This window comes from Patagioenas fasciata, chromosome 26 (genome assembly GCF_037038585.1).
Source record: "Patagioenas fasciata isolate bPatFas1 chromosome 26, bPatFas1.hap1, whole genome shotgun sequence".
Lineage (NCBI taxonomy): Eukaryota > Metazoa > Chordata > Aves > Columbiformes > Columbidae > Patagioenas > Patagioenas fasciata.
In genome coordinates, this window is record NC_092545.1 from 5,580,060 (window position 1) to 5,598,896 (window position 18,837).

The 18,837-nt window shown below is 49.4% G+C and overlaps 1 protein-coding gene across 1 annotated transcript; it reads left to right on the forward strand.

The window, feature by feature from the left end:
* Positions 1-635: 635 nt before the first annotated feature.
* STC1 (stanniocalcin 1) lies at positions 636-10,909 on the forward strand. The gene is made up of 4 exons (XM_065856541.2): positions 636-970; positions 3,258-3,400; positions 4,385-4,596; positions 8,048-10,909. Exons 1-4 carry the CDS (start codon positions 853-855, stop codon positions 8,316-8,318), a joined length of 744 nt encoding a protein of 247 aa, XP_065712613.1. The 5' UTR covers positions 636-852; the 3' UTR covers positions 8,319-10,909.
* The last annotated feature ends 7,928 nt before the right edge of the window (positions 10,910-18,837 follow it).

Consider the following 18,837-nt stretch of genomic DNA (forward strand, 5'->3'; position numbering starts at 1 on the left):
GCGAGGGGAAGGTGAGGAAGGCGGCTCGGGGAGCGGGGTTTTAGGGGATTTGCATGTGCCTACGTGAGGTGCGGGGTGTTTGTCGGCGGGTTCGGTGTCGGCACACGTGCTTTGGCACGGAGGAGGCGATGCCTCCATCCGCACGCAGGTACCTCCTTTTTATTGTTTCGGGGGGCTGGGGAGGCGGGGGGGGGCGCTTGGTGCCACCCCCATTCTACATGCTGGACAAAACCCCCCTTATTTGGTGTAACCCTGGGATAACTGCTGAACGGGTGGGAAAAATCATCTATTCTCTTAAAGGGCAGGTGATTTTGGGGGGGGGGGAAGATTGAGGGCTGCGCTGTCATTTCCTCGAGCTCGATTATCCGTAGGAAGCCGTTCCCCCCTCCTCCCTTTCCCACCGCCTCGCCGAAGATTAACTTCTTGTCTTTTTTTTTTCTTTGCTTATTGTTGTTTGGCAGGTACTTTTAATTGGCTGGAAAATATTCTTCCTGTGAAGTTGCAGGTTTCTTTTTTTTTCTGGAGGCTTGAATGAGTCCGGTCTGCCTTTGGCTCTGCCCAGCGCCTCCGGATTGGCTCGGCAGCCGGCGGGGGGACCGATAAGGGCGGCTATAAAAGCCCCGTGAGCGGCTCCTGGTCCCCCAGCGAGCAGGAGCCAGAGGGACCAGGGCTGCGGCACCTCCCCGAGCATCGCCAGCCTCCTTTCTTTCTCCCTCCCCGGCATATCCAGCTCCACGTCTTTGCTCAAGCCGGAGTGGAAGAGGAGGGAGAGAGAGAGACACACACATACATACACCAAAAAAAAAAAAAGCCACCCAAAAAACCCCACACTTAGCGGAAACTTGTCAGAGAATGCTCCTAAAGTCTGGTTTTCTCCTGCTGCTGGTGATCAGTGCGTCTGCATCCTACGAAGCTGAACAGAATGACTCTGTGAGCCCCAGGAAACCCAGGGTCGCAGCCCAGAACTCAGGTAACAGCCAGCGCAGGGGGCTCGAGCCTGAGCCCCGATGCCTTGAACTGTGTCACATCTCTGCTGCTGGTTTGTCCTTTTTATTTTCCTGTTTCATTTTGTCCTTAGGAACTTAACGCCTGGTAGGAGCAAATGGTAATGTGAGGGGCTGATTCAGGAGGATGTTGGTGCATGGCTGGAGAAGAAATGGTCTCTGAGGAGCTGGGTCAGGGAACCGCTGTGTGATCTGCTTGCAGGATGCGATCCATTCTCTCTCCTCCTCCCCCAGCTACTAAATGAGTTACATGTACTTTATTTTTCCCTTTCCCTGCTTGCATGTACCTTTCTTTCTCTCTTCTCCAATTGCAGTCGTACTTCGGTGTTAAATTCCTTGCTTTTTAGGAAGTTGATAAAATCAGTGGAAATTGGACTGAACCATTGTTCTGCCAAACATCTGTCTATTCAAAGAGGGGGAGAGAGATATGCGACTTTGAAGAATGCAGTAACCTAGAAACTGTCCGCTGCTAGCATTTATTTTCAAAAACTGATTGCTATCAGTGAGATGGTACCATAAAAATAAGATTGTGACATTTAGCAAACTTGCTGTTACAATGGATAAGAAAAAATTGCTGGCAAGTGAGCTCTGGATGTCCCCACTTTGTGCACTATAGATGCTTGGATAAGTTGGACACATTGTCTTGAACAATGGGAATTAAAAAATCTGTCTTCTAGTATACAAAGATATTAGGTCTCTAATTTGGAGCTCATTAACAGATGTCTTATTTTAGATCTGCAAGGCTCTGCAGCATTATACGAGGGTGTTTGCTCAATTTCCTTTTGTATTTGGTTGCTATAGAAACATAGGGGCTCACTATTGCACCGTGCCTAAAACAATAAAAGCTTAATGCATACTAAGTCTGCTGAAAGCAAAGTTATAATTTGAACCTGTGGAAACGTAATTATGGGGCTGACTTGTGCCATGGGGAGGTTATGAACTGGGGAGTGGAGGATCTTACCAAATATTTCTCCCTTCAGGCACGTAAGCGAGAGCGGGGAACGAGGAGGGGTTAATTGGGTGATTCTTGTACGTTTTTCTCCTCTTCTTTTCTGCAAAGGTCCTCATTATGTAGATAAATCTTGAGGCTCCAACTTAGCTCTTAATAAGGCACGTTCTCCTCCAGCAAATGCAAACCCTCACTTTTCCCACACCTCGGATCGTGATGGGAGACACCGGGTTTACATTTCTTCCTAAAGAATGTCTTGTAACATGAGCTGCGAAAGAAATGAATATGCCTTGCACAGACACATAAGGGGACAGATGTTCAGCTTACCAAAAAAGGTTAATCCCTCCTAATTTCAGGGCAATCATGTGGCAATACTGCTGATTCATTGTTAAAATGCAGAGTATCTGCACTCAGAACGATGGGATGACATGGATACCCTCCTGTTCAGACTAACTACTGCCTCGAGGATTTTAATTATACATGGTCAGCTCCATTACCTGAACTTTTTCTGCCCAAATGCCCCTTCTCTTTGCCAATCTCCAGCAATATGACCTTTCTTGGCTGTGCTCACGTGCTGCTGGGTACCAGATCAGTTTAGCACCAAGTCCTTTGCAGTTCCCATAAAACTAAAACCTTATTTCCAGATACTTTTTAGCAAAGCCAGCGCTTCCTCGCACTAAGCGCAAATTTCACGCCGGTTTATTGGCGATCACCCATATTCGGATGAGGTTTGTGAGCCAAATGTTGCCGAGCTGCTCCGACCTCCCTGCGGCCTGAGAGCGCAAGGAGACCCCGATGCTCTTCATGGAGCCATCCCCGTGACGTCTGGGCTCTTTGGAGGAGCTCTGAGTGAAGCTGTAAACCAGGATTAGGTTGGGCTGGACCTCTAAGTCTCCATCTAGCCAAAGACTAGCAGATGTTGCCCATCTTTTAATCCATATGTGACCGATCAAAGGTTTCGGTAGTTGCGGTTTCTGTTGCTTGATTTGCTGCTGATCTGTTGCATGACTTCAGCCAGACATAGAATAAGAGAATAGTTTGGGTTGGAATGGAGCTTTTTAGGTCATTTAGTGCCACCCCTGCCATGAGCATGGACATTTTGACCCAGCTCAGGTCGCTCAGAGCCCCATCAGCCTGGCCTGGGGTATGATGGGGCATCTCTCTGGGCAAACCCAAATTCCCTTTGGCTCCTCTCCGTTACCTCTCCCTCCGGTCCCAAAAAGCAATGATGCCGCTGGACCGCGGTTGAGCGCGGCGAAGGGCTTTGGGAGCAATGGTTCCTAACGCTGTGCCTGTTTTTGCAGCCGAGGTGGTTCGCTGCCTGAACAGTGCCCTCCAGGTGGGCTGCGGGGCCTTCGCCTGCCTGGAGAACTCCACGTGCGACACGGACGGCATGTACGACATCTGCAAGTCCTTCCTCTACAGCGCTGCTAAATTCGACACTCAGGTACAAGCGCCGGAAGAAAGGGGATGGGGATAATAGCTCACCGCTAGAGCTCCCTTTTCATGCCCCCATTCAGTAGAGTTACAAGCCCTGCGACACTAAAGCACGTGCTTAAATGCTTTGCTGAGTGGACGCCTTGATTTCTCTGTCCTCATGGAGATACGGGGTCTGTGTAGGTTTAACCCTTCCCGCCTCGCAGCCCTTCCTGCTGCCGAGCTGCTCCTCTGACCCGTTATTCTGGTTTTTGGCCACAAATGCATCCTCCGGGGCTATTTTCTACCGTACATTTTCCACATAGTGTACGCTGTGTGTGAGGACTTGGCAAGGAGCGGTTTGTGGGGCGGAGAGCGAAGTTTCCTCTTCAGGAGGAAATATAAACGTTCTTCTAACAAAGTCGGTGCTCTGACTGTGTGACCTGGCACAGGGTTGGGGTTTCAATTGGGAGCCTTTGGCCCTGGGAATCCGTGGCCAGATCAGCCGCTCCGGACCCGCAGCCAAATAAATAGGATAATATCAGAGGGCTGTGGCTCTGCCAAGGGCGCTTTTCCTTCATTCGTTCTTCCCCAAACGTGCACACCCCCTCATTCCCTGCGCGCTCTGGCTCCCAAGGACGGACTTAAAAGCTCTTCAAGCATCTCGAGGTCTGGTGAAGCAGATGTGTTGAGTCGCTGGTGTGCGGGGAGCGGTCCAGCCCCCTCCTGCAGGGCAGAATTGGCCCAGCGCTGGTGCTGGCTCTTCTAAATCCGTTCATGCAATGAATTCTATATCCTGAATCTTTCGGGGACGGGAGTTCCCTGTTTGCTGCGGGCTGTGCGCATCCCAGCTCAAATTTAAGCTGCGATTCCCAGCCGTGCTTGGTAAGGAACCTCCAGCAGGTCAGTAATTGCAGCAAGGCTAATTAATAGCAGCCAGCCACAGCGGAGTGTCTGTTAATACATCCCTTCCGATGAAATCTGTTGCAGTTGAAGGTTTTTCTTCTCTTTCCAGGGAAAAGCTTTTGTGAAAGAAAGCTTGAAATGCATTGCGAACGGGGTCACGTCCAAGGTGTTCCTGGCCATCCGGAGGTGCTCCACGTTCCAAAGGATGATCTCCGAGGTGCAGGAGGAGTGCTACAGCAAGCTGGACATGTGCGGCATCGCGAAACGGAACCCTGAGGCCATCACCGAGGTCGTCCAGCTTCCGAATCAGTTCTCCAACAGGTGCGTGGGGCTTTCCTCAGCTGAAATGCTTCAGATCCAAAAACGTGAAGCACAGAGAAAGAAATGAGGGGAACCCAGTTGCTTAACATCTTACGAGTCCCGATGTAACTTGGCCTAAGAAACGTTCTCCGCCTGTTTGAATCCTTGTTAAGTTTTCCTAGCATTCTTCTGATTCTCTTTTTGGTAAATACACTTATAAACATCTCCGGGGGAGAATCGTAAAATTAAGTAGACATATATTACTTCAAAGCCTGGAGTTTGTTTCGGTGTTAGTTCTTTCAGTTTGAATGCAGCCTAATGGTAAACAGAGCTTTTAAATACCAATCCAGTCGGATTAATAAAGCATCTCTGGTATACCTGAGAGCTTCTCAACCTATTTTCTCTTCATCCTTCAGATGGTTGCCATCCCCTTTTTTGGGTTTATATGGCAGTTCGCAAATGAGGACATAACCGTGGCAATGTGAAGAACTAGGAAAGCTTAAAGGGAACCAGCAAACAGGCTCGTCTGTAACCTAATTTTGCCATGATCCAGTAGCTGGTATTTCTAGAGACAGTCTGATGTTTTTAGTGGTCTCTCTTCACCCCTGTTCCTTCCTGATAGCAAAGGCTGCCTGCAGAAACGGGCACCTACAGGGCTCGGAGCCTTGGGCTGAGCGCAGAGCTGCCCTGTCCCCATCGTCCAAGGACAAGGGACACAGGGAGCCCTCAGGGAAATGCTGCAGTCTGCGCAGTCACGCCGCAAGGACAGGGATTTCTTCCTCTAAACCCTGGAACAATCAGTGCTGAGTCTTGTGATTGGGATAAAAGGGATCTTTTTGAACAGTTTGAGTAAATACGCTCTAGGATTCGAGTGCAAACAGAGCAAGCTGCAGTTTAACACGTTGGGCGGCTGCGGCGAGCGCTACGGCTCCGCTGGGGCGGCTGTTGGACTTGGTCTAGAAGCATCTTAAACCTCCAGACCTATCCTAGGGCAGCTGTGCAAGTGATATATAGGCGTTACACCTCCGACCAGCATCAATATAGCATAGAAAACTCTATTGTAGATATTATATCCAGAAAATTGTACATGTGGGAAGGTTAGAATTAGACTTGTGTGTCTTTCTCCTCTTCCCCCAAGCCAGTTTGGGTGATGTTTGCTTGAGCGTTCCCCCGAGGGCTGGGGCGAGGAGCAGGCAGCACCGCGGCACCCGTGTTTTACAGGCTGGGAGAGCAGTTGGGGTTCATATGATGAGTTGTGGGGTTCAGCAGCCCTTGTGGGGGCTGTGGGGATGTGGGGGTGAAGGGAGGACGTGGGGAGGGAGGCAGCAATAGCAGCAGCGATGTCCTACGTGTTGGGGATGTTCCTCTCCGCAGGGCTGAGCCTGAACCGGAGCCGCTGTCTCCGGCGGCGGAGGGAACTCCTCCCCCCCAGCCGCCAACCCTTGTCCAAGCCAAAGGATATTATGACATGTTGAGTAACAAAAGCAGCAGGATTTCCCAGCTAATAGTTTACATTGAGGTCTCCTAAAGCATCCTGCTTTCCCAGCCCCTGTCCCAACATAGCCACAGAATAAGAATGTGCCACTTGGCCTGGGACACTGAGGGGAAGTAGTTAAAGGTCATAGCATCTTCCTGCGATTTAATCTGGTGGCAGGAGCAGGAGGAGAGGAAAGCCTTGTTGCTTTTGCTCGCAGCCAAGCTACCGAAAAGAGCCAGCGAGCAGTTTGATTGCAGCTCCGGTGTGGAAAGCACCGAGCTGTGTTTGTGGCGGAGAGGTGTGGGAGCCCAGCCCAGGGAGGGAGGTGGGATCTGTTCCTGCTCTCCTCTTAGACTGGTGGGATCTATTCCTCTTGTCCTCTTAGAGCAGTGGGATCCGTTCCTGCTCTCCTCTTAGGCTGGTGGGATCTATTCCTGCTCTCCTCTTAGGCCGGGGGGATCTGTTCTGCTCTCCTCTTAGGCCGGGGGAAACTGTTCCTGCTCTGCTCTTAGGCCGGTGGGATCTGTTCTGCTCTCCTCTTAGAGCAGTGGGATCTATTCCTCTTGTCCTCTTAGGCCGGTGGGATCTGTTCTGCTCTCCTCTTAGAGCAGTGGGATCTGTTCCTGCTCTCCTCTTAGGCCGGTGGGATCTATTCCTCTTGTCCTCTTAGACCGGTGGGATCTATTCCTCTTGTCCTCTTAGGCCGGTGGGATCTGTTCTCTCCTCTTAGGCCAGGGGGATCTGTTCCTGCTCTGCTCTTAGACCAGTGGGATCTGTTCCTGCTGTCCTCTTAGACCGGTGGGATCCGTTCTGCTGTCCTCTTAGACCGGTGGGATCTGTTCCTGCTCTCCTCTTAGGCTGGTGGGATCTGTTCCTACTCTCCTCTTAGACCCATGGGATCTGTTCCTGCTCTCCTCTTAGGCCGGGGGGATCTATTCTTCTTGTCCTCTTAGACCGGTGGGATCTGTTCTGCTCTCCTCTTAGGCCGGTGGGATCTGTTCTCTCCTCCTAGACCAGTGGGATCTGTTCCTGCTCTCCTCTTAGACTGGTGGGATCCGTTCTGCTCTCCTCTTAGGCCGGTGGGATCCGTTCTGCTGTCCTCTTAGGCCGGCGCCGATCTGAGCTGGACGCGCGGCTCTCACAGATGTATTTATTCGTCATCAACCCCTGTGCACGCTTCACACCTGAGCGTTAGCGGCGCGGAGCCGCGGTGCGGGCGGCGTGCTGCAGCGTGCCAGAGCCTGCTCCCCTCGCACGTGAAGCGCAGCAGAGACGTTGACCTCACCTGACCTCCCCCGGCTGCTCCAGGGGCCGGGGCTGAGAGCGAGGAAAGGAGCTTGAATGCGAATTCTCATTTCCCTCTTCCTTCCCCTCCTCCACCTGCAGGTTATTCGCTTCTCTGCTCCCGTGGAAAAATGTCACGGTGACCTTAAAGGCTTAAAATAAGTTCCCCGACGCCCTTTCAGGCAGAAGGAGCCCAGCAAATAAGGGGCTGCTCCTCTTTTCCAATGTCCTCTCCTTAGGAAGACGCTCCCATGTGCAGCGCGGTCCCCCTGGCCAGCTTTGTGCCGATTCTGCTCAGGGTCGTTCCTCTGAGCTCTGTTCTGTGCTCGGCTCAAGCAGCGCCGGGGAAACGCATCAGCACGATTTCCTGGAGCAAGGAGCGTGTGCTGGAGGTGAAAATGGCACCACCCTGCACACCCAGCTCGCTCTGCTCACAACCTTCCCGTGCAGAGCTGGAGCAGTTGGGACAGCTGACTTATTATGATGTAAGTTTGACACGTTGTCTTAGTTCCATACATCACGGGCATGGATTTGTTAGATGAGCTGAGAATTGTACACTGTCAAAAAATCCATTTCAGACACACCCTGGACGACTTAAAACAATGAGAATCAGATGTTTTATCGCTTAGACTGGTCTCATGACTTGAGATCAACTCTCACCTTGTTTTATGGGGGGGACGCCTTGGAATAACGGTGACAACTCTCGCGCAGGTATTACAACAAGCTGGTGAGGAGCTTATTGGAGTGCGACGAAGAGACTGTGAGCGCCATCAAGGACAGCTTGATGGAGAAGATCGGGCCCAACATGGCGAGCCTGTTCCACCTGCTGCAGACGGACCACTGCGCCCAGGGCCACCCGCGCGCCGACTTCGCCCGCAGGCGCCTCAGCGAGCCCCAGAAGCTAAAACTCTACTTCAGGAACCTGCGAGGTGAGGGCTCCGTCCCGGCCCACGCCAAGCGCAGCTCGGCCGAGAGCGCTTGACTCCTGCCCGGAGCATCGCTGGGTGTGAGAGGGATGCTGAGCGCTACCAAAGCTGAAAACAAAGCTCTCTTCTAGAAGAGTAATGCACCCAAACCCAAGTTGTACTGTAGCTAGTTTTAATAACAACCAGGAACTGGTTTTAGGTTTAGTCATTAATATTTTCTATTCCTCGCGAACAAAACTTTTTGCATGGGTCTGTGTTCAGTGTCTCAGCTTTCCCGCCGTCAAAATGTCTCCGTATCTCTTTTCTTTCCCCACAAAAAGATACCCCGAATTATCTTAGTCTTAACTAGAACCATACAGTAGTCAGGCCTTGAGCCGCCAAACCCAAAATGTACTGTAGCGCTAATGCAAGAGATTTAGCGCCGAGGAGAGCGGCGGATTCTCTCCCGTAGTGAGCTGGTGGGCGGCGATAGATGCACTAATAACTATTGCACATCCCAAAGGTGGCAATGGAATTCGCGTTATGAATCTGTGCTGGCCATGGACAAATATGAATGTCATATTCCTGGTCTCTTAGCGTCCTGCAGTCCTAATCCTTCCAGCGCAGCTCCGCTAACCCCTGGATGTACCCAGCTCGCGTGCTGTGGAATGGTCTGGTTACCGTGACCTGGCACCGCGGTGCAAAGTGAGTTAAATTCACCCCCCCGCACACACACCAAATCAGGAAAGGAACATCTTGTGCTGCAGAAATGGTTAAAAGAGGTGCCAGTCTGTGGTTAAAGTGATCAGAAGGTTACATCACCCTGCATTGTATTTAAAAGCTAACATCTATGTACTGTATTTAACTGTCTAAAGCTTTAAAAGAAATCTAACATAAAACAAACCCTGTCTTAAGACTAGAGTATTAAAGGTCTTGCTCTAACTGTGGTATAAATAGTTTTAAAATCTGTCATGTACTGTACATAAATTCCACGAGAGTCTGCTTGAAAGGAGCAGAATATAATAACTATTGCATAAACTTAGTTTTGTAAGTTAGCTATTTCTTTTTATTTTCAATTCTTTTTTTCCTGGAAACAAACAGTATCTCTGTCATACTCAAGAGTTCACATTCTACTCTGTGGCCTTTTTATAGTGGAAGAGAGAACATGTTGAAGACAGAAAGGCCGGGCCCGGGAGCAAGCCTGTTCTCCCATGCTTAAAATGGATGGTAAATAATGCAAATAGAGCCGAGCCTGGCCAGTCCTATCTCCATGAGCCGTGCTTAGACCCAGCCTTGAGTGCTGCTGGAGAGCTCATAAAGGAGGGATCTATTTTTTCTTTTCAAAACCTAAAGCAATATAACTTCTTTTCTTTCCTTTCTTTTTTTTTAAACCACAAAGCCTTTAAACAATAACTTGCTGCTAATATATTGAAACCAGATGCAGTGGCAGCAGTTCTAATATTGCTGTCTTCATTAAACGTAGCCCAAAAGTGCTGTCAGAAAATTGCAAGCGGCAAAAAAAAAATACCCCACCACGTTGCTGACGGTAGAGGGTTATTTGATTTTGGTTTTCTTTTGTAATGCTCTGCATCGCGCCATCCGGGCCAAGCGAGATGCGCTAGTGCTCGTGCTTCGCTCGGTCGGGTAGGTAGAGCCCAACACCAAGACGCTGTGCAAGGTGAAAACCAAACCGCGTCACCCTGCCGGTTGGATTTGTGCTCAGGAACCCACGGGGCGGTTAAACAGGGAAAGCTGGGCTTTGTTGCCGTTATCCAGGGTCTTTACCTGGCTGGGGTGCTGCTGGGGAAGAGGGTTCCACCAAACCTTTGGGTCGGCAGAATTAACTTGGTTTCTCCAGCTTCTCGTCCCCGTAATGCGGGCGGGAAGGCGATGGGGAAATAAAACCATTCCCAATTGGATTTTCGGTTTGCTCCGGTATCGCGGGCGAGCGGCCCCGTGCAAACCAAAGCTCTGCCCCGCATCCTCAGCTGCTTCCATCTGCCCTTTTTCCCCTTACGCTGAAGCCACAAGCGCAAATCCATGGAACCCGGGGTTCACCTTGCCTGACTTTGGCCATTCAACCCAAGCTGGTCGCTTAAAACTCCTCCTCACCAAGGAGGGGGGAGACGCTTCCCGTCCACTGGGAAAATCCTGATTATAGGTGAGAAACATCCCCTTGGGCTGGGGGATGAGTCTCAGTACCAAGTCCAGCTATTTCACCATTTATTTAATCTCTAAGGCTTTATTTTTTTAATCTTGCGTTCATTGCAAAACTGATTTTCTCTTGGGGGCGGGGAGGGGGCTTCTCTAGAACCGTTTGCATGATTCTCCTTGTGATTTGTTTGCACTTTAGATGTTTTGTGCCATTATAAATTTGCATTATGTATTTATAATTTAAAGATACTTAGAAGGGGGAGAGTTTGGGGTTGGTTTTTTTTTTGCTGAGTACTGGAATAAACAGTGAGCATATCTGGTATATGTCATTATTTATTGTTTAAATTACATTTTTAAAGCTCAGTGTGTTCATATAAAGGTTATTTGAAACATATCATAGTAATGAGAAAGATGCAAGTTATTTTCTTTGCTTATTTTTATAATTAAAGATGCATAACGTAATGAGGCCTATGTTGGATTTTTCTTCCACAATGAAATAAAATGTCAAATTTAAGGGGTTTTAGTGTCTGGCTCTTTCATTTCCAATGAATACATCCATAACAGCATTGCAGGAAAGAGAAGAGACCTTGATTTTGGCTTTGGTGCAGATGGAAATGGGCATTTACACTGATTTCCAGTGGAAGATCAATGAAGTTTAATGCTCATCAGACAAAGAGGGGCCGGTTAATTCTAAAAGACCATTTCCCCTTGGAAACGGTGCAAAAGTTGCCTTTCACAGCTGGTTTGTAATTAATAACCCCTATAAAATAATTACTGTTGATATGACGTACTATTGGTAGGTAACCTGAATAAATCACAGCGATTCTTTCCCATCTATTCCAATGTGCTGATGGATTTTGCGGGCGCTAGGGTGCCCGAAATCGCGCTTTGTGAGGCCTGATGGGTGTGTGGGGTGCGCAGAACATATGGAAACCTACGGGCGATATTGTCCAACAGCAAAAAACACTCGCAAAAATTCTTTTCCTTCAATAAATGAGCATTTTTCCAAGGAGCCAACTCCCCCTCACCTGGGTCAGGACCCAAACCTCTATTGTCCAAGGTATTATCAGTGGTAATATCAGCTCATTCTAGCTGTAAATCCCCTTATCTGCGCGATAGAGAGGGATCCACGTTGGACACCCGTAGGCACAAAATACCCTGAAAAACAGGAATTTTATCCCAGCCAACAGCTGGAAAAACCAGTAAAACCTGTACGAGCTCATGGGGGGGAGATGGCATTATTTTGGGGTTTATTTTTAAGCAGATTGAAACGCCAGGATAACCCAGATGGCGGCTACAAGGCGGATTTATCCCCATTACCTGCATCCTGGGACGGATGCTGCGGGTTCGGGCGCACAAATCCCAGCCGCTCGCAATGGTTATTTAAAGAGAAAAATAACTCGGTGGAAACTACGTCCTCTGTATTCGCAAGCCGGGAGAAAAATCCCACTTGGTTCCTCTGGATTTCCTTCGGGTCATTTTTCATCTGCAGGCTCGGAGCGTTTTGTGCTGCGAAAACAAATCCCTGCTCCCCACTCCGTGTGCTGTTTGGGTTGGAGTAACCAACCGGGCTCCATAAAATCATCAGCAGTCGGACCCAAACCTCAGTACCATTTGAGAGTTCAAACGGTCCGGACCAGCTCTTTTATTACTGTGCTGATAATTAATCCTCAACGTTTATTCAGGACTTAACTTTTTCCGAGCCTGAACTGTTTCACACGTGTTTCTTAGAATCGCTTTTATTCGCTGGCCGTGATTTTCATGGGAATGAGGTGTCTGCCTGTGGGATTCCTGTCCACATTCGTGGCTAATTATCTGAATATAAGGTCTTTTTGATCTTTTCCTAAATGTGCTTTTATTCCTCCAGCCCTGCTGAGGAGCACGGGGTTGACTTTAGAGAAGCCGTGAGCAATAAGAATACGGCTCCTTTTTGGGGGTTCATCTCTCCTCCATCACATCTATTCACTCCAGTGCTCAAGCTAACAGGAGCATCCTTCAACCCCCTGCCAAAAAGCACCGCGAATCTTTCCTGCCCGTGGAAATCTTTCCTGCCCATGGAAATCTTTCCTTCCTTTGGGCCGGGACGTTGTCCTCAGGAAGGAGGCGGCTGGCGGGCGAGCCCGGAGCATCCCAACCACGCACGAGCGTTTTGTCCCTCGTCACCCCGGTGCCACAATTAACGCTCTGATTGACGGCGCCGCGACGGGGCAGATGTTTTATCAGAGGAAAAGGGCTCCGGGCAGATCCACCCAGGGAGACGCAGCAGCCCCAGGTCAGGGAGCAAACTTCCCTTAAGGATGGGGAGTGGTAGGTTCTGGCCGAAAAACGAGATTACCAAAAGGCCAGTGCTGGATTTTGCTGGGGTGGGAAGCCGTTCTGCTCGGTTCCCACCATTGTGCGGCTTTATTCTGCCAAGGGGTGGGTTTGGAGTTCACCGAGCCCCATCATTACTCACTAATCAAGTCCAAGGGACCTTTTTGGAAGCCTCAGAGTGGGGGGTTCTGGGGAAGATCGGCACCCAGAGGAGTTTTCCACAAATCCCCGGGATTTTCCCCGTATCCCATTTTGGGGCTGTTCGGGCCACTTGGACAAAGCAACCGGAACAATCCCAACCTGAACACCAGCACATCCACATCCCCTTCACGTGCATCCGCGTTCCCGGAGCGTCTGCCTGCGACACCTCCCGAATTTCCCATCCGAGCTCAAAAAGGCCACGTTATTGCCATAGAAATCCCGCACGCATGGGTACCCGGCTCAGCTTTACAATCTCCTAATCAATTTTGCAGCAGCTGAGGGTTCCCTCTGCCATCAGAACAGCAAATAACCCTCCGCTCTCATATTCAAACTGCCAGAAAAGCTCTTCATTTGCCACACAGAGAGGAAAATCTTCCCTATAACCTGAATTTCCAGCAATTTGCTGAAAGAAGACACCCAAAAGGCAGCGGGAGCAGCACAGATCCCGCTGTGTGGTCGGGCTCTGGCAAGGCGTGCATTGGTTTCTTCAGCATCCCCTGATACTCAGCTGATGGGCACGATAGGACCGAATGAATAATACAGTGTTTTGGGGTTTAAATTACATTTATGGGGTTTTTTCATTACATGTATGCTCAGAAAGACCTGATGTGTCCTGGCTGCTTGTCATGCAGGCAGCACTTTCTTACCGAGGTTGTAAATGTTGTTTTAATATATTAATATATTAATATTAATATATATTATATATATTAATAAGTTTCTCACGCAATTAGCCACGTTCATCACCCCCTAATGCCTTAAAAGCAGCGAGTCGAGCCTCCCATCTTACTGCCACCTTTAACTGCGTGGCTGAGATTTGAGCTCCCAAATAGTCCCGTTTGCCTTAGGATGAGTCTAACTAAGCCAAACTGAGGATGGATTTGGTTTAAGCACTGACAGGAAAGAAAACACAGGGATGCTCTCCCGCGTTTCAGGCTCCCAGAGCTCAGCTGCAGTTTAATTTTAAGACAATTACGGGCGAAATCCTGACAAGTTTGGGATTTGGTCGCCATGGCGAAGGGCAAAGCTGAAGCTCAGTGTTGATCCCAAGCAAAGCCCATCCTGCTGGGAACGGGGTGAGAGCTGCGTCAGGCATCGCTCCGCGGGATTTCTCATGGAGCTCCGGGGCTGCCAGGAAACCATTAAGAAAGCAAAGGAAATAAAAGCAAGTCCAAGAGTTTTGATCCCGCTCACCCTCTTCCCCCCACGGCGCTGACGCCGCGGAGCAGGATTAGTCAGGGTCCCCTTTGAAGCCGCGTTTGCGTCAAAGGATGACACCTGAAAACGGGGAATCGTCTCCATTCCAGCCCGGATTTGAGGCAGAGAAGCGCGGGGGCCAATTTGGGGCACAACCTCATCTCTGCAAACCCCCGTGGGGTTTTTTCGGTCGCGGGCACCCAGCACATTGCCCAGCACCATATGGGGACTGCACCACGCAGCGAGAAAACCAAAGCTTATTTGTGCCCTTCTCCCCAAGCTGGGCTTAAACTACTTCACAGCTGAGCCGGCAAAGCGCAAAACTCCTCTTGAGTGACACAAAAAGACGCGTTTCGGAGCACGCAGGCGACCCAAAGGTTGTTTTCTCCAAACCCACCCAAAAAGCCGGGGGGATTATTTGCTTTCCTCCCCCCGGGAGGCTCCGATGTGTTTTCAGCTGGTCCCCAGCCTGACGTCACCCCCCGCTGCACCTCCAGCTCCCATTTTTGCTGGCAACGCTCTAAAGATAGATCCCGGCAGAGATTATCGGCCCGAGCGGTATTAATAGGAGGCAGCTGCTCTTTAAAGAGGCTTTTAAATAATGTAAAGAGACTTCGGCGCATTTTTGAAAGCCTTTTAAGTGAACCGAGCTGCCCCTCCGCTCCTCTTGCCTTGGGACGGAATCCTGAGACGGGACAATGTCCCAGTGCCCTGTCTGCTGGCCATTTTAATGGCACGAGGGGAGATGACGCAAGATCTGGGCCGTTCCTCCAAAACTATGCAAGATCTGGGCCTTTCCTCCAAAACAGGGCAAGATCTGGGCCTTTCCTCCAAAACAGGGCAAGATCTGGGTCTTTCCCCCAAAACTATGCAAGATCTGGGCCTTTTCTCCAAAACAGGGCAAGATCTGGGCCTTTCCTCCAAAATGATGCAAGATCTGGGTCTTTCCTCCAAAGTTATGCAAGATCTGGGCCTTTCCTCCAAAACAAGAGAAGATCTGGGTCTTTTCTCCAAAACGACACAAGATCTGGGTCTTTCCTCCAAAACAACACAAGATCTGGGTCTTTCCTCCAAAGTTATGCAAGATCTGGGTCTTTCCTCCAAAATGACACAAGATCTGGGTCTTTCCCCCAAAACAATGCAAGATCTGGACCTTTCCTCCAAAACGACACAAGATCTGGGTCTTTCCTCCAAAACGACGCAAGATCTGGGCCTTTCCTCCAAAACAACGCAACATCTGGGTCTTTTCTCCAAAACAGGGCAAGATCTGGGTCTTTCCTCCAAAACGACACAAGATCTGGGTCTTTTCTCCAAAACAGGGCAAGATCTGGGTCTTTCCTCCAAAACAGGACAAGATCTGGGTCTTTCCCCCAAAACAGGGCAAGATCTGGGCCTTTTCTCCAAAACAGGGCAAGATCTGGGTCTTTCCTCCAAAACTATACAAGATCTGGGTCTTTCCTCCAAAACTATGCAGGATCTGGGTCTTTCCTCCAAAGTTATGCAAGTTCTGGGCCTTTCCTCCAAAACAACAGAAGATCTGGGTCTTTCCTCCAAAACAACAGAAGATTTGGGTCTTTCCTCCAAAACAACAGAAGATTTGGGTCTTTCCTCCAAAACAATGCAAGATCTGGGCCTTTCCTCCAAAACGACACAAGATCTGGGTCTTTCCTCCAAAGTTATGCAAGATCTGGGCCTTTCCTCCAAAACAAGAGAAGATCTGGGTCTTTTCTCCAAAACGACACAAGATCTGGGTCTTTCCCCCAAAACAACACAAGATCTGGGTCTTTCCTCCAAAGTTATGCAAGATCTGGGTCTTTCCTCCAAAATGACACAAGATCTGGGTCTTTCCCCCAAAACAATGCAAGATCTGGACCTTTCCTCCAAAACGACGCAAGATCTGGGCCTTTCCTCCAAAACAGGGCAAGATCTGGGTCTTTCCTCCAAAACGACACAAGATCTGGGTCTTTTCTCCAAAACAGGGCAAGATCTGGGTCTTTCCTCCAAAACAGGACAAGATCTGGGTCTTTCCCCCAAAACACGGCAAGATCTGGGCCTTTTCTCCAAAACAGGGCAAGATCTGGGTCTTTCCTCCAAAACTATACAAGATCTGGGCCTTTCCTCCAAAGCTGTGCAAGATCTGGGTCTTTCCTCCAAAACTATGCAGGATCTGGGTCTTTCCTCCAAAACAACAGAAGATTTGGGTCTTTCCTCCAAAACAACAGAAGATTTGGGTCTTTCCTCCAAAACAATGCAAGATCTGGGCCTTTCCTCCAAAACGACGCAAGATCTGGGTCTTTCCTCCAAAGTTATGCAAGATCTGGGCCTTTCCTCCAAAACAAGAGAAGATCTGGGTCTTTTCTCCAAAACGACACAAGATCTGGGTCTTTCCTCCAAAACAACACAAGATCTGGGTCTTTCCTCCAAAGTTATGCAAGATCTGGGTCTTTCCTCCAAAATGACACAAGATCTGGGTCTTTCCCCCAAAACAATGCAAGATCTGGACCTTTCCTCCAAAACGACGCAAGATCTGGGCCTTTCCTCCAAAACAGGGCAAGATCTGGGTCTTTTCTCCAAAACAGGGCAAGATCTGGGTCTTTTCTCCAAAACAGGGCAAGATCTGGGTCTTTCCTCCAAAACAGGACAAGATCTGGGTCTTTCCCCCAAAACACGGCAAGATCTGGGCCTTTTCTCCAAAACAGGGCAAGATCTGGGTCTTTCCTCCAAAACTATACAAGATCTGGGCCTTTCCTCCAAAGCTGTGCAAGATCTGGGTCTTTCCTCCAAAACAACGCAAGATCTGGGTCTTTCCTCCAAAACAATGCAAGATCTGGGTCTTTCCCCAAAAACTATGCAAGATCTGGGCCTTTCCTCCAAAACAACAGAAGATCTGGGTCTTTTCTCCAAAACAACACAATATCTGGGTCTTTCCTCCAAAACAGGGCAAGATCTGGGCCTTTCCTCCAAAACAGGGCAAGATCTGGGTCTTTCCTCCAAAACTATGCAAGATCTGGGCCTTTCCTCCAAAACAACAGAAGATCTGGGTCTTTTCTCCAAAACAACACAAGATCTGGGTCTTTCCTCCAAAATAGGGCAAGATCTGGGCCTTTCCTCCAAAACAACACAACATCTGGATCTTCCCTCCCACCAGCACTGGTTTCCAGGCCGCGTTTAAGCCAAACTCAACAGCTCCGGAGCGCAAGGACAGCCCATGAAAACCACGAAAGGCAAAACTAAATATCGCGAAAACGCTTAAAATAGACGGTGAAAATGTTAGAAAGCAGCTGCAGCTGCCGATGGGCACATCTGGGAGCCCCCTTTGCAGGGGCAGGATGCAGGATCCACGTGGTCCCGCAGCATCGCTCCGCAACCCATCGACTGAATGAAGGAGAGAAAACTCCATTGTGGCTTGAAAATAAACCCCTCCAACACGCAGGGCAGGCTCATCCGAAACACATCTGGACCCAAAGGGGAGTGGGTACCATGTAAATCCCTCTTTTCTCTTAATAAAATTGGTGTGATACTTAAAAAAGGGTCTTGGTTTGGGCTGAAGCGAAGCAGGGACACCGCTTGCCTCTCCTCGCCGCGCCAGCTGCCCGTGCGTGCCGCTACTTTTAAAGGCCAAATCGGGACAAAATTTAATGCCATGATGCAAAAAGGGACGAAAGCGAATCTCGTTGGAGTGGAATAAACGCTGCTGCACGCGTGAGCAAAGGCAGCGAGGCTGGATGGGGGCAAACAGCAGGTTTTTGGGCGTGGGGATGGCCACGAGCATCCCTGCATCCGTTCACAATGGGGATGTGGTCCATTTGGGACGGGGCTCTCGGGAGGCTCTGAGCCGGAGCTTCTAACCCTTGACACGCACAATTCACACACTTGTGTTTTGAAGGAGGCTCTTCCTTTTGGCAGCCTTCGAGTTGGAAGCGGGAAATTACAGAGCTCGCCCTGGGATCTGGTGGCCCTGTCATTCATCTTTGGGTTTTTTATTATTATTATTATTTTTAAATTTAAAAAGAGAGACATTCCAAAGAGGACGCTGCAAACTCTGAATAGGCTGCTCGGGTTGACCTCCCATTGCTTCTACACGTATTTCACCAGGGCTCAGGAAGTTGCTCACAGCCAGTTTATATATTTTAAGGGTGGGTAGATTGACAAATAGGAAATCTATGACATGTAATAGCTGATAACACATGATGCATTTCCCCCTGCCCTGTGAATTATGTGAGGCTGTGCTTTATTTAAATACTATCACGCCTGGGATTTCAGCCTGTGGCATCCACAGATGACATCAGAGAGAAAAAAATTGAGCAATTCTCCTTATTTTAAGAGCTTATTTACTCCAGATATTTAAAGTTACGCTTTTGGCTTAGTATCCAAAGGATCTTTCTTCAATCTAAATAAACGCCTCCCGTTTAAAAAGGAAGAAAAAAAGGAAGCAAAACAAAACAACCCCCAAAGCCAACAGATGTGGCGAGGCCGGCGGTTGTTCCAAAGCAGAAAGCAAACCCCGGCACGTTTGCCAGCCCCGTCCGCCCACTTAACCCAGCCCGTCAAAGCCAATAATGAAGAACATTTGTGCAGAGCTTGATCTCTGCAAACCGCGGGGCTGATGCGATGGGGACGGATGGAGAGCGCGGGGCGAAGGAGGAACCCCCCCCCTTTTTAAGTGAAGATGTTGAGGTTTGGGGAGGTGAAACTGGGAGGTTGGGGGAGAGCTGAGCTCAGTTTTTCCTGTTG